The sequence below is a fragment of the Sardina pilchardus genome, chromosome 6 (genome assembly GCF_963854185.1).
Source record: "Sardina pilchardus chromosome 6, fSarPil1.1, whole genome shotgun sequence".
NCBI lineage: Eukaryota > Metazoa > Chordata > Actinopteri > Clupeiformes > Clupeidae > Sardina > Sardina pilchardus.
The window spans coordinates 14,509,395-14,525,037 of NC_084999.1; the positions used below are offsets into that span (position 1 = coordinate 14,509,395).

General features: G+C 40.8%; 1 protein-coding gene across 1 annotated transcript; it reads left to right on the top strand.

Annotated features, from left to right (window-relative positions):
• The first annotated feature begins 1,373 nt into the window (after window positions 1–1,373).
• LOC134082057 (myelin-associated glycoprotein-like) lies at window positions 1,374–11,885 on the top strand. Its single transcript, XM_062537696.1, has 11 exons — window positions 1,374–1,495; window positions 3,098–3,161; window positions 3,570–3,917; window positions 4,977–5,267; window positions 5,441–5,719; window positions 5,815–5,896; window positions 7,079–7,123; window positions 7,522–7,701; window positions 9,243–9,398; window positions 10,962–11,117; window positions 11,598–11,885. Exons 2-11 carry the CDS (start codon window positions 3,116–3,118, stop codon window positions 11,608–11,610), a joined length of 1,596 nt encoding a protein of 531 aa, XP_062393680.1. The 5' UTR covers window positions 1,374–1,495; window positions 3,098–3,115; the 3' UTR covers window positions 11,611–11,885.
• The last annotated feature ends 3,758 nt before the right edge of the window (window positions 11,886–15,643 follow it).

Genomic DNA, 15,643 nt, shown 5'->3' on the forward strand with positions numbered 1-15,643 from the left:
CACAGAATAGTGTGTCCACTCCCCACACAGAAGGCTGTAATATAACTGACTAGACGTGCAATTGAGCGATAGAAAACCATTGGCACTGATACTCCGTTTTCACCCTGCGAGCGCTCACACCGCGCATAGACCACCGTAATTTCTGAATCCTTGCACTGCACTCTTAAAATGATTTCCAATTTCGAATATTGTCCAAGACAAGCAGCCTAAAGATAGATATGTTATGTAGTTTTCTCTACTGAATGGATGAAGTCCTAGGCTACTCAAAACCAGGTGAATAAACACATAGCTATAGCCTATCTTGCAATTTATTTTGCAAAACAAAACGCTGATATGGGTATACATTTGAAATGCCACCAGACACTGATGACTCCGTAAAGTTTCGACTAAATTAAAGTCTTTAGGCTTTCGACCACATCCGGATGAGCGGATCCATCACAATAGTCATGATCCACTTAACTAACCAGACGATAACGGGAGGATGATCATCCATTCCTTTTCCTTTTTCACAGCCTACTAGAATAAGAGACCATGCATTCCGTGCAAAATAAGGCTGAGTTGCAAGTGTAAGGTTAACGATGAATTTGAGGCTGCTGAAGTTGGTATGGACAGAACATATTTTGGCTAATTTGGGCCATGCCGCAAGACATTATGGTAGCCTACGCTGCAAAGTCCGCGTCAATTCTCAAGTTCATCCATCCCCCTGAGTGCCATTGCCATCATCATACCTATGACTGCCCTACCATTACCTTCTGTGGTTCCCTGCCAGGACCCCCGGCCCACGCATCCCAGCGACCCATACCCTCCAAAATTACTAATGGATTACTGATGGACTATTTATTCCCTATACTGGACTGTTTGAACCATATACTACAAATGACTTTACTCTACTTAACTGACCCTAGGCAGATGGGTTGGGCCCTTGAGTCGTGGATCTGTCTGAGGTTTCTTCCTATAGGGCCTATGTATCTCCAATTCTAGGGAGTTTTTCCTTGCCCCTGTTGCTCATGGGCTCTCTTTGAAGGTTTAACACTCTGTAAAGCGCCATGAGACATGTGTAATGTTTTGGCGCTCTATAAATAAAATTGAATTGAAAGTTAATAGCATGGAAGTCTAAGTCGAGTTGCAAGTCATTTCTAATTTTGTCAAGTCGAGTCTGAAGTAGGCTACCGGTAATCAGAATCGTGGCTAGAGTCTGACTCGAATCCAGGTCACGTGTCTCTAGTCCACACCTCTGCACACAGGCAGTAAAAAGGCCAACTAATTCAATCCAAATTTAGTCTATCATGCTGCGAATATGTACGTTTATGACTTGAGACAAATATGACCGATTCCGTATTGTCTGAGTCATTCAGAACATCTATTTCTGTGGGAGGGTAGTCTGCGGACAACAGCGATGGTCTGGGCGAGACTGTGGGAGGCTGCTTCCTGACACAGAGGAACTGCGAAGAGCTACTGTAGAAGTTACAGATTACCAGATGGAACATTTTGTAAGGTGGGGTCTTTTTTTTTGCATCATTACTTACATATTTAATTGTATTCATAACATTACCAGTTGGACATTGAATATTGACATTGCTGATGATTATTGTTCTCTTTATTGTTAAGCAAGTGGCCTGTTGTAATAAAGAAGGGAACTTGAACCACAACTGCTGGAAACCTAGGCTATTTATCCTGCACTTACACTTGCGCTACTCACAATTTAGGGATATCTGGCTTTCAGGTGAAATGTAATGTTACAGTAAGTACTGAAACATTGAACTGTTGGATATGTAGGCTACATTCAAAAGTTTAGAGGTCACATTAAATTCACATGTAAATGCTATTGGATTTTAGGTTCATCCTGAAATTTCACTCAAAAGCCGAATATCCCTGACTGTTTGTTATGGTACTTTGTCTTATATAGGATGTATAATTACATTTATTTCAGTTGCTTTGTCACATTTCTCAGATCAGAATTGAAATTCTCAAAACTGATTGTTCAAACTCTATATCATCTTATCACCTGTCCGTTTAGCCTACTTAAAGCAGTGTCTCCCCATCTTGAACAAACAGTAATGCTTTAGTTTAGTAGCATCCATGCACATGATTCTGTACAAATATCTGCTGTTTTTCACATTTTCAAATGCTAATGTCATGTTGGCCAAATTCACTCTACTGGTTCATGCTGAATAGTATACCCTATAAAACAAATTGGCCTTATTTCATAGCTTGAGTCATTACATGCAGACTTATTGCTGCCATAATTGTCATAGTCTTTCTATGTGATCTGACAGACAGGAACATCATGATGTAGCCTGTAGATAGATGAGGTTCACAGCTCTGACCAAAGGAGTTTTCATATTGGTAATGTTTCATTTGCACAATGCTATGATTATGAAAGCCTTTGCCTTTTTTATACTGTCACAATGTCTGTCAACAAAAAAAATCTTTGAAACATATCCACTCTCAACCCCCTCTACACACAATAATGTGTAACTCTGTAGTTTTGAAATAGCTATGCCACAGAGTAATACAGAGTAAACCGTCATATTGACAACATGACAACACAGTTTGACTATCTTGTCATAAAGAATGCTGTAAGGATGTTTGATTGTGCTGATGGTTTCATTTGTATAAATACAGTACTTGCTTTTGAGACATAGACTAAGAATTTTGATCAAGATATGCTTTTGCTTGTACTGTAACCTACCATGTGGTGCAGTTTGCTCTACTTGTTTTGAGAAATGCAGTAACTGTTGTGCATATGTTAATGATGATTAGAGAAATGCACCAAAGAGTAAAACTATAGCATAAGATACATGAGGCCATACAGTGGTTCAATGTATTGAATATCTTAATGCAAAAAACATTACTATACTGTAAGACTGCTTGCATGGAAAAGTTCAAATGGTTCTTAAGGTTTGCAGCACTCAGCTTGCTATTTTAGCTCAGTCTTTTTTTAAATGTCAAGATACCATATATGAAATATGCACGCTGTCAGTGTCCACCTCTTATTAAAAAAAAAGAAAAAGAAAAAGAAAACTCTGGTGTTTAGACCTTATCTTGTGGTTGAAACTATTATTATCAGATGACTCTGCTTTCTTGCTCTTGACAGGGTTGTACTAGGCTTGTGATGGACATCCGGAGACTTCTCAGACTCTTTGGCATCTGCTTCACTGGTACTTGGCACCATTGCTTACTAAACTCTGCTCTAGTTACATGTGTGGTAAGGCCTGGGAGGGAGAGAAGTGTTGCTTCTCAGAATTAGATGCCCCATGGTCTTTCCACCACTAACACGGAATAACAGAATAAAGTTCACAAACACAGCATTAGCACAGCAATGGAAATGAAACAGCAATTACAACTGTGTGGCCCTTTTATGTTGACATAAAAACAGATAGACCGATGGACACACACACACACACACACACACATGATATAACATAGGCCTACTTGTTGAGTCATCTTAATTATTTGATAGTGAATATTGATGCTGTTCAACAATATACACACAATAACCTGTTCACATTCAGCAATATGATGCATAGTTATAAACACTGTCTACAAATGTGCATGTTTCTCTCCAGCAGCCTGTCTACTGACCACAGCACAGGGCTTTCATATACAGATGCCAGACTCTGTGAGGGCTGTGGAGGGCAGCTGTGTTCTGATCCCCTGCCAAACCCGACCCCATACCAGGGTCATCTGGTACAAATACCACAACAGAGACTGGCCCGCCATTTATGATGGGAAAAACCCTGGTAAAGTTATTGGTGAATTTAAAGGACGGACTACAGTTTCGGGGAATCCTTCAGAGGGGAACTGCACCCTCAAGATCGACAATGTCAAGATGTCTGATGGCATCACTCTGTATCCCTACATCAACCCAGAGTCTGACAAATACTACAAACCAATGGTCAAGATAAAGACTCAGTGTGAGTTCCCCAGTGATTAATCAAAACAAAAAAAGAAGCACAGCAGAACATTAGGCCGTGCATATTCAAGAATATTTTTGATAATACTAGACAGGATTGTACGAAGTCCTTAAAGGGACATGTCTTGTGCAAAAATACTTTTTATCTAGTTTCTGCTGCACACGGGAAAGTTTCTCTAAAGCGCAAGAAACTATCTGGTGCACACCAGAAGCTCATTTTTTACCCATGTTTTCTTTGGGTCTTTGCGGGCCATCCAAAATATTGCGTTGCTAGGCTAACTATCATTAAGATCCAACTTCATATTTGTAAACCACAGTGAAATATGTTGACAAACAATAAGCAGCATTGTAAGGACTCAATCAGGTGATATAACCATCATACGCATTCTTTTTAAAAGAGCCTCGGTATAAGGTCTCTTGCGTTAAGGTCAATGTCCAGACTATATGCAAGCATGGTATCATAGCTCCGAGCACAATCTGAAACTTTTTATCGTTGCATTATTTTACTTTCAGTGTCAGATTGAATTTATGAATGCACCCTATATCTGACAGCCCATTGTGACAGGCACGTGTCGCGTAGCATAGTCATGAAAGCCAGATCTGAAGGCAGTTTGCAGGCCTCTGTTACACTACAGCCAGGTTTGATTTCAAAACTAGCAGCATCCTCTCTCGTCGCTGATTGGCCAGTCATCAGCATTCTGATGGAAATGTTAGTGAATAATGGTGTTCCACACTAGTGTCTCCCTGAAAGGAGATCTAAGAGGGCGTTGCCAGGCTATCAAATCCAGGTCTATAGGTAACACACCTTGACCTTTTCTGCCTGCTAAAGAGTTAGTTTGTGTGGCTGTCACAGTGCATACTGTATCTGGTAATCATAACAGTATCCTAGAGGGAAGTTAGAAACTGAATTAACCCCCTATCACGTCAAACTAAGTCAATCATATATTTGATAAATATACTTTTCATTTGTTATTGTATAGGCTACATGTATTTCATAATTGCTTAAATTTGCACTCTGAAGCTTATGTATGTCTATGGCCTGTGTTCTCTTAAACAACAGCTAGAATCCGCCCTGAGTTACGAGGCCCGGAGTCCCCAGTGAAGGAGGGTGAAGTCTTCAGCCTCAGCTGCAGCGTCCAGCACTCCTGCCCCCCCTCTCCCCCAGCCATAGAGTGGAGGGGCCTGACGGGGAACACCACTGAGGTGTCCACTAGGAGGCCTGCTGCAGACATGTGGGTAGATGTGTCCACAGTGACGGTGACTGCTACACGTTCTCAACATGGCAAAATGGTCCACTGCCGCACAGGTGATATGTCAACAGAGAGCAAATCTCTCACTCTGGACATCGCATGTGAGTAGATCAAGGAAGCACCCAACTGTGAAGTAATTCCAAGAAAATGTAATTAGCGGAAAAGAAATTAAACCAGTCATGCAGCGCACCGTTCTACTTTGTGGCCTTAATTACAAAGAGTCGAGACAACACACTTACAGTATAATATCTTTTCATTTCTCCTTCTGCTATAGTTCTCTCCATCATGGTACCCAACACCTCATGCTCAGAGAGGGGAAGGACGGTGAGATGTGTATGTTGGGTGGAGGCATACCCCGTTCCTATAGTGACATGGATGCTCATTGGCGGAACTGGACTTCCAGCATCTGTCATTCCCAACATCGCCACAGTGGGCACCTTGATGTCCTCGGAGGTGGAACTGGAGAGGACACTAGCAGAGCAGGGGGTGGTGTGTGTGGCAAACAACTCCTACAGCAATGAGACACACCACATGACTTTACAGAGTGTAAAGAGTACGCAGCATTTTTTTCACAAGAGAAGAAAAAATATGACAAATTGTCTGTTAACAATGAATAACTTCCTTTCTATCTATTTATGTATCTGACAGCTCTCCTGCCATGGATTATTTTGGCCTCTGTATTTGGACTTCTTGGTTTATGTGGAATTATTTGTTACTCACGGCGCAAAAGGTATTGTTGTGATAGTGATTCACTTACAGTATAGTAAATCTTATTCCCAAAGGACTATACACTTTGGATATTTTTTGGTTATTCTCAGTTACTTGGGTGTATTTCTCAAATCAACATTAAAGTTTACGCAACAGTTGGTGCATTTCTCAAAACAGTTAGTGAAAACTGCACCACGTAGTGGATACCTGCAAAAGCATGTATGTTACTCAAAATGCTAAGTCTATTTCTCAGCAGCAAATATTCATATCAATGAAACTGTCAGTGCAACAAAAATGACAAATCCTTATGCCATCGTTTATGAACAAGATAATCAAACTGCTTTGTCTATTTTTCTAATGAACAATATACTGTAGGTAGCACTGTTTTCTATGTGACAGCTACTGTATTTCAAAACTACAACTACACATTACTGTGTATGGCGGTGGTTGAAGTTTTTTACTGTTGACAGACATTGTGACAGAATAAAGAAAACAAAGGCTTTTACAGCATTGTGCAAAGGAAACCTGACAAATACTGTATACAGTAAAACACCCAGTGGTCATTGCTGTGTGCCACTGTAAACCAGATTATAAATAATCTTTCAATACATCCTGACATTCTTGTCTGTCATGTCACATACTGTATATGCACATGGTTGACAGACTCTGACAAGTTAAGATGGCTAGTTCAGCATTTTTGCATGTAATGACTCAAGCGATTATATATTTATTTTATGTGGTAGGACTATTCAGCATGAAACCAGTGTAGAGCATTTTGACCAAAATGACATTAGCCATGGAATACAGTATGTCAAACACAGCAGACATGTGTACACAATGAAACGCATGGGTGTAGCCTTTGCTGATAGTTGGAAGCAATTATAATTGTTTATGATGTGCACAAGTGAGAAGATGATATGGAGTTTGAACAAGCAGTTTTGAGAATGTCAATTCTGATTTCAGGAATGCACCAGCAAGTGAATGAGAAAAACGGTACCATTCTTCCGTTATTAGGTCTTTAGATCATACTGGTCTGCCTCTAGATCATTTCCCCGTAAGGTGGTGAAAAACAATTATTTCAATAAGAAAGTGAAAATGCAGTTATATTTAATATGTTTATATGTCAAACACAAATGCCCTCGCTATAGTGCATGACAATACAAATCAGAAGTTCTGCTGGCACTGACAGTTTGTGTGTCTTTAGGAATTCTGGTAATACCGATCTGCCAGTGGATGATAACCCCTCAAGGTGCTGAACTAATCTTGTATTTGATAAGAAACATACATCTTAGCTGTTCTGTTGACATTTGAATTGATATTGTGGATCAACTTGCTGAAATAAGTAATGGATATTCTTCAGATTGCTGTAAATGTTACAGTAAGTCTAATATTAACTAAAAGAAAGTTGTGTGTCGCATTGAGATTCTGGATGTGTTAGACTGAACAGACCATCTGATCTGACAGAACAAAACAACTGTAAACTGTTAACTTTTGTTTCTAGATGTTAATCAATATGAGGCCAATGCTCAGTAGTCATGAATTGATACACATTTCAGTGGATAGAGTGCTATTTGATAGTCCAAGTTATGGGAAAGGGAAGAGAAATGTCATACTCTCTCTGTAAAATGAATACTGTTTCTTCTCTAGACCACAGACAGAGTTGGGCGTGAAGCTAACTATGGTCGAGAAGCCTGAACAGAACAAATTGCTTAACAGTAGCAAAACGCATCAGTACAGAAGAAAAAAAGAACCAAAACAGAGTGTCTGTGCAACAGAAAAAGAAGATATCTATAAAAATGAAAAATTTCTACGAACTCAACAACACAGGTACTGATACACAAACACATTTGATAATATCCTTGCATTCCGACATACAATACACCAGTACACACGCACGCGCGCACGCACACACACACACACACACACACACACACACACACACACACACACACACACACACACACACACACACACACACACACACACACACACACACACACACACACACACATAAATATCCTTGCACACACACAGGGAGAGACACATTTAAATGTCCTTGCATGCACACATACAGTGCACAAGCATACAGTACACTCACTCACTCACTCACTCACTCACTCACTCACTCACTCACTCTCTCACTCTCTAAGTGAATTCAACACACAATAATGGCGCTGTCAGACTGCCGACATGGTGTGTGAGCGTTGACTGTTGTTGCTTGCTGCTGTGTCGCGTTTTATGTGTATACTCTTCTTCACTTTCACTTTCAAATAGAAAAGCTCCCAACACACTTGCATATCGCGTGAAAAATAGGCGCTGGTCCTATTTCTAGTATGCACACGCTTTCAGTGAGACTCAAGCTGCTCGATGGTGTTTTAAGCCCCCTAGAAAGACACCTAATCCTACCCTAACCCCTAACCCCTAACCCCAGGCAATGTTGCCTTGAAGGCAACCAGAGCTCGAGCCACACCTGAGACGTGCTTGTCTCACAGGCAGTGTGCATGGTCTAACCTGTTACATGGGCACGGAAATGAAAACGGACAGGTGATGCAGCCGACACACAGTTGCCTTAGGCCTCATTCAGACCGCATCTGTGGCAACTGCATGTCAGCTGCCTCACCCGTCAGTTTTCATGTGTGTGCTAGAAATAGGACTAGCGCCTATTTTTCACAGTTTTTGGAAACTTTTCCATTCAAAAGAGACAGTTAAAGAGGAACTATGCAGGATTGGTGATTTCATCTCTGGTTTCGGTTTAGTTTTTCGTTTTCGCTCGTTTTATGCTTGCATATTTCTCTGCAGAGCTTCCCCGACAGCTTTAGCGTGTATATTTATACATATATGGGCTATATATAAGTATATAAATTGCAAGCGTGGTTCTTCTTGTTCCTTACGCGTTTCTGACTTCCAGATGTAAACAAGGAGCGATCGTCTACTGCAGAAACTGCAAGGTTGCAATAGCGGATAGGGACACTGGGGGCGGGAGGAAATATTACTGTTTTCGATGAAACTGGTCAGTCAAGCAAAACAACGATTTCTGAGCGATTTAATGACTATGAAAAAGTTGCATAGGGTCTCTTTAAGAGGTGTTTTAAAAGCTGACTGGCGGCAGCAGCCAACGCTGTATGAGAGATGTTTCTGATATAGATGCACATATAAAACGCAATGCAGTAGCCAAGGAACAGACATGCAATCCACTCGTAATGTTGGCGGTCTGACTAAGCCCTAAGGCAGCATTCACACCGACATGATTTTTTCCACCTCCAATGCATTCTAAAGTAGGGAGTGTCAAAAACATGTGAGGTGGAAATTGGAGAGGGAGGAGGTATGTCATAATCTCTCTGTAAAATGAATAATGATTTCTTCTCTAGACCAAAGAGAGAGTTGGATGTGAACTATGTGAGCCCTATGGTCCAGAAGCCCGAGGAGAAAGAATGGCTTCACAGAAGCAAAACAGATCAGAGTGTGTGTACGGAAACAGAAGACATCTACCTAAATGACGATTTTTTACAAACTCAATATCCCAGGTACTGACACACAAACACATTTAATAAATACCTTGCATTCCGACATACAGTACACATGTACACATGCAGACAAACAGTACACATTCACACACACACACACACACACACACACACACAGAGGGAGAGACACATTGAAATGTCCTTGCATGGACACATGCAGTACAGTACACGTGTATATACACACACACACACACACACACACACACACACACACACACACACACACACACACACACAGAGTACAATCACAAAATAGCACATCAACAGGAATACACTATGTGCTCTAAGTGGAAACACATGGACAATCTAAGCAAATTTAACTTTACACATTTAGGCCCTGTCAGACTGCCGACGTGGTGTTGACTGTTCCCCTGGCTGCTGTGTTCCGTTTGATTTGTACATTCATACCAGAAGCGTCTCTGATGCGGCGCTGCTGTGGTCAGTCTGCCTGTAAAGACATCTCTTCACTTTCACTCTCAAATGCAAAAGCTTCCAACACGCTTGTGTGTCGCGTGAAAAACAGGCGCTGGTCCTATTTCTGGCATGCACGCATTTTCAGTGCGGCTCAAGCCACACCTGAGACGTGTGTGTCTTGCAGGTACTGTAGTGTGTATGGTCTAACCCAGGGGTGTCCAAACTTTTTGGCCCAAGGGCCACATTGGGTTTTGGAAATTGGCCGGTGGGCTATAACCCCCCCCCCCCCCCCCCCCCCCCTTGGACATGTACACAATGCAGTATACATAACGTATAATTATTCAAATGATAATAATGATAAGTTATTTTGTTGTAGAAAATAAATTTGTAAAGAAATACGGTTAATATGATATTCATTTATAAATGGTGTACTGTCACTTTAAGACTCTTGCCGGCGCCACTCAGTGGCTACTGTCCCTAATGTCTGTGCCCTCTCACCGTTGCTCAGTAATGAAATTACTGTTGTCTTCGCGCTTTTCTTTTAAACGTTTCTTATAAAAAGGAGATATCAGTTATCAACAATGACAAGCCAACTGGCGCGCTCTCTCCCTTTCGTGCGCGCTCAAACGCGTTCCCAATTAGCCTACGTTATGAGTAACGTTATGAGTATGTAACAACGCAAATTAGATTTGCTGCAATAGAGATTTCAAAGAGTATCATCTCTATGTTACATGCTGTTTTGATATTGACATTGTAAACGTTCTGTAAGAAGAGTGTAAAGCAGTTTGCAGTAATGTTAACCACAACGTCGTTGCTGGAAAGAAATAGCGAACAGCCAATGATAAGTGTGGCGGGCCATATCTATGCTAAACTAATACATGCTCGGCGGGCCGCATTAAAGTGCGTGGCGGGCCGCAGTTTGGACACCGCTGGTCTAACCTGTCTACATGGGCACCGAAACGAAAATGGACAGGTAACGCAGCTGACACGCAGTTGCCAGGTTTGCAGTCGGAATGGGGCCTTAGGTAGTGAGTGTCAAAAACAGTTGTGGTGGAAATTGGAGACAGAGGAGAGAGAAAAAAAGGAAATTGGAGAGGGAGGAGAAATGTCATTATCTCTCTGTAAAATGAATAGCGATTTCTTCTCTAGACCACAGTCAGAGTTGGATATGAACAGCGCAATGGTTCAGGAGCCTGAACAGAGTGAATCGCTTTACAACAACTGCAAAACAGATGAGCGTGAGTGTGCAACGGAAACAGAAGACGTCTATGACAATGACGATGTTCTGCAAACTCAATTCCACAGGTACTGATACACAGACACATTTAATAAAAATCATTGTATTCAGACATATGTATGCACACACACACACACACACACATTTAATAAATATACTTGCATGCACACACTATACACACACACACACACACACACACACACACACACACACACACTTTCTTTCGCACAATTCTTGAATTTCCCCTTTGGGATCAATAAAGTATCTCTCTCTCTATCTATCTATCTATCTATCTATCTATCTATCTATCGCACGCAAGCACGCACGCACAATGAATGTCCTTGTTTGCAAACATGCAGACATACAATAAACCTGCTTTTATAAACACGAAGTGCATTGCAACTGTCAGTCACACTGTTACATTGGGAAACAATCCTAAAATTACATTATCAATCCCTTTCCTGTTTCAAGTCATATCATTTGTTGATGCTGCTGTGTCTTAAGCAGTGTATATTGCAATGTAACACTGTGTCTCTCTGCCCACCAAGAAAAGAGTGCTGACGTCCTACGGACTGTTCTGGGTTTGAGTGACTGCTGTAGTGGAATGGGCCACTATCAAACTCAGGATGCTGGAGAGTACAGTGTAATGACTCTCTGTCAAGCAGTTAGCACCTGCACATGTTGCAAAATGTGCAAAAACATTGAGCACTTGACAAAAAAAATTGGCCAATGTCTTTTCTTTTTGTTCTTTGTATTACCTTCAGAAATATTGTAAAATACTGAGTTGGTCTTTTTATTCCTTTCATGCATACATTATGAAATAAATAGATTTTTTTTTAAAAGACTTAAAAAATGGAGGTGTTTGGTCGCTTCTAACTTCATCTCTGTTTGGATCCTAATGAATGCATTGGGCTAGCTAAGTGCTATCAAAGTTGTGCCACATGCCAGAGCCAGTGAGTGCACGCGTTGAAACGTGAGAGGTATGTATCAACTCGTCTTAGTTAAGGGAATAACGTAGTTTAATATGAAAAAACAGTGAAGTGTTCCTTTAAATAAATACCTAAATGAAACAAAAATGTGGAAAGATTTTACATAGACTTCCATTTAGGTCTATCTATTTCTATCATTATTCTATCAACGCGGACATCTATATCGATAGTCTAGTGTTATAATTTATTTGCCTCGGGTGGAGTGGGTAAAGTGTTTTTAGTGGCAGGCTAGCACATACCATTGTTTTGTGCTAGCCTAGCACCAGCGAGCTCTGCAACTAGAATCACTCAATGAAATGTGGTGAAAACGGTCTTCATGACCTGTATCACACTGGCTAAGTTGGACATGAGGTGCTATGTCCAAACGTCCAAACTATTCCTTTATACAACTTTTATGAAGCCAGTCACTCACCTAACATTGCTATACAGCATAGACAGGCACTCATTTCATACCTGATAGACCAGTGGTCCCCAATTATTTTTCCCCGAGGGCCAAATTATGTACAGCAAGTGAGGCTGAGGGCCGCCCCCATTATAACTAGCATTATCAGCTGGCACACTTTATCTAAGTGGCTGATGTGAACAGAGGCAAACTGGACAATACCATCCACCCACAGGCTTTTTGAAAGTGTTTGGGACAGGTCAGTGGGGGTCCTATGAGCTAGACACAATTTCCTCGATTCTGGTAGCCTACATCTACACTGGTTGTTAGATAGGCTACTTCTATCTAACAAAGTGACTATAATGACTAATTCGGAACCAGCTTTAATAACCTCATGATGGGCCTAATCTTGCATGCAGTTGCAATATCTGTTAAATTAATTTCTTTAATGTTTTGAATGCAGGCTTCGGGAGGATTCGTTAACGTTTTGGGCTAGTCTGAATGTCATGAGCTTCAAGATTGTTTCTGAAGCTCATTTGCTGTGTCGTCGTGACACCTCAGCAGTAGCCTATCCTTCAGTCACCCTTTATCAGTTTCACAAATATTAATAAAGTAGGCTATCATAGCGCTCACAAAAACTGTTAATTAATATTAGCAGTGTTTTATTTTATTTAACGTAACGAAAACAAGATTTTGCGAGTGTTTTGACTCTTCCAGCGGTTGAATTTGACCGATCATTCATCTGTGTGTGTGCGCCAGTGTTGGGGAGTAACGCATTACAGTACATGTAATTGAGTTACGTAATTTAATTACAAAATAAATGTAACAGTAATATATTACAGTTACTGTAGAAAAAAATGTAATTCAATTACAGGTACTTTTGAAATTTTTCAAAATTACAATTTGAATTACATCTCAATATTGTCAGCAAAACTTTGCAAATAATATTGTATGTAAAAAGAACTGTTTCCCTCCACAGCCATAGTTTGATACGGGACCTTCTGATAGGCTCTATCACGTCTACAGCGCCATCAGTGTAGGCCTACATGCCTGCCTGTAAACGTGTTATGATTATCATTATATTATCCTCACAAAAAATGTGATGCTAATTCATGTATTGAATGCCCTTGCTGCCTTGTGCGCTTGTACAGAACTGCTCGGCAGCCTGTAGACCAAGGCCGAAATCTTGGATGGATTTGGGGACTATAAATATCATTAAAAAATCGGAAAAGTAATCAAAAAGTAATCAAAAGTAATTAGTTAAGTTACTCAGAAAAAGTAATTCAAATAGTTACACTACTATTACATTTTAAACAGAGTAACTTGTAACTGTAACACATTACATTTATAAAGTAACCTTCCCAACACTGGTGTGCGCATATGCGTGTTGTGAGGAGCAGGTAGCAATGAAAACCCGAGAATGAGATGGAGTTTCATTGTAGCATTTGTATTCAAGTGGAATGGATCTGACATGGACGTCGGAGATATTGCGAACAGTTTTAAAACGGCACTCTAAAACAGCCATCAACGTTACGTTTTTTTGTAGGCTATACTTCATGATCTGATGAGACTGTTATACTGTAGATAACATTTAACTCTGTGAATGACTATCAGAGATGTAGGCCTATGTAACACTGAAGTGGAGAGATCGCTAATCATGCATGTAGATAGCGCATGTCTATTTACCTTGTTCAGTCATTACGTCGCGGGCCAAAAAAATGCTGTGCGCGGGCCGGATCTGGCCCGCGGGCCGCCATTTGGGGACCACTGTGATAGACCATTCCACAGAGTGAAGGCAGATTTGTTAGTGTAATGAGAGCCATATACTCTAGTTATGACAGGTTACTTCTCAAACTATGCAGAAGTTGTAACACTACAGACAACATCAAGCAAAGCCATCATTTCATTCTTGAGAACAGTCTTTGCCAGACATGGTGTCCCATGTAAACTGGTATCAGACGATGGACCATAGTTTGCAAGAAGCAAGTTTGCTGCTCAGCTCAGATGCTGATGGGATGACGCATACGCACCAGTATGCAACACATGAAGACCTGAAGGAGCACACAAAGTCAAAATGGCCGAAGCAAAACAGGAAGAGAAACAAAAACAGGAATATGATGAGAGCAAAACACTTTCGTAACCTTAGTGAACAAGATTGTTAAGTGAACATGATGTTCTGCCTATAGACTGGTGCCAAAATTGAAAAAAAGGGCTTATTTAGGAAGCCCAAGGCATTTTTGAGACAAAGTTGTCAACCAGTCTTACTTTGTCAATTTGGGTGTGCTGAATTCAAATCTGGAATATGACAAGCTCTATCTGACCTCTGGTGACCTCTAGAGGTCATTGAACTTTGGGGCTATAAGCGTCCCAGCTGAGCCCAGTTCTCAGCGTCATAAGCAATGAAGTGTACTAAAATGATGAATTAAAGGGATAGTTCGGATTTTAAGACACGAAGTTGTATGGGTTCCCTGTCAGCAACGTAGTGCATCAGCACTGACTTACCCCCGACAGCGTCCTGTGAGCCGAGATCCAGCCGGTTTTTGATCGTTTTTGATGCCGGACTATTTTCTTCAGCAAGTTTCTGGGGTCACGAAAGTAAAGTGTTTTTCTTCTCAAAACCATATGCGTTCAACAGAGTGATATATTTGCACCACAAAAACGTTGTCCAGCTGTCAGTAGCGCGCAGTGATAGGAATCGCGAAAAATAAGTAAGTGATAACGAGGTTTGAATTTTTCCTGGACAACGTTTTTGTGGTGCAAATATATCACTCTGTTGAACGCATATGGTTTTGAGAAGAAAAACACTTTACTTTCGTGACCCCAGAAACTTGCCGGACTACTTTCTTCAGCATCAAAAACGATCTAAAACCGGCTGGATCTCGGCTCACAGGACGCTGTCGGGGGTAAGTCAGTGCTGATGCACTACGTTGCTGACAGGGAACCCATACAACTTCGTGTCTTAAAATCCGAACTATCCCTTTAAGTTAACAAATGGTCTTGTTGGTAATTATTGGGGTGCTGAACATATGACCTCTGATAGCCTCAAGGTCATTATGATACCATCTCATAATTATGAGATACTAGAAAGTCGAAATTATGATACAGAGAGTTTGAGGTTTTGTCTCAATTCTGACTTTTTATCTCAGAATTTTGCCTTTCCAATCTCATAATTGTGAACTTTTATCTCATATGAGAATCAAATCTCAAAATTGAGACTTTAAAT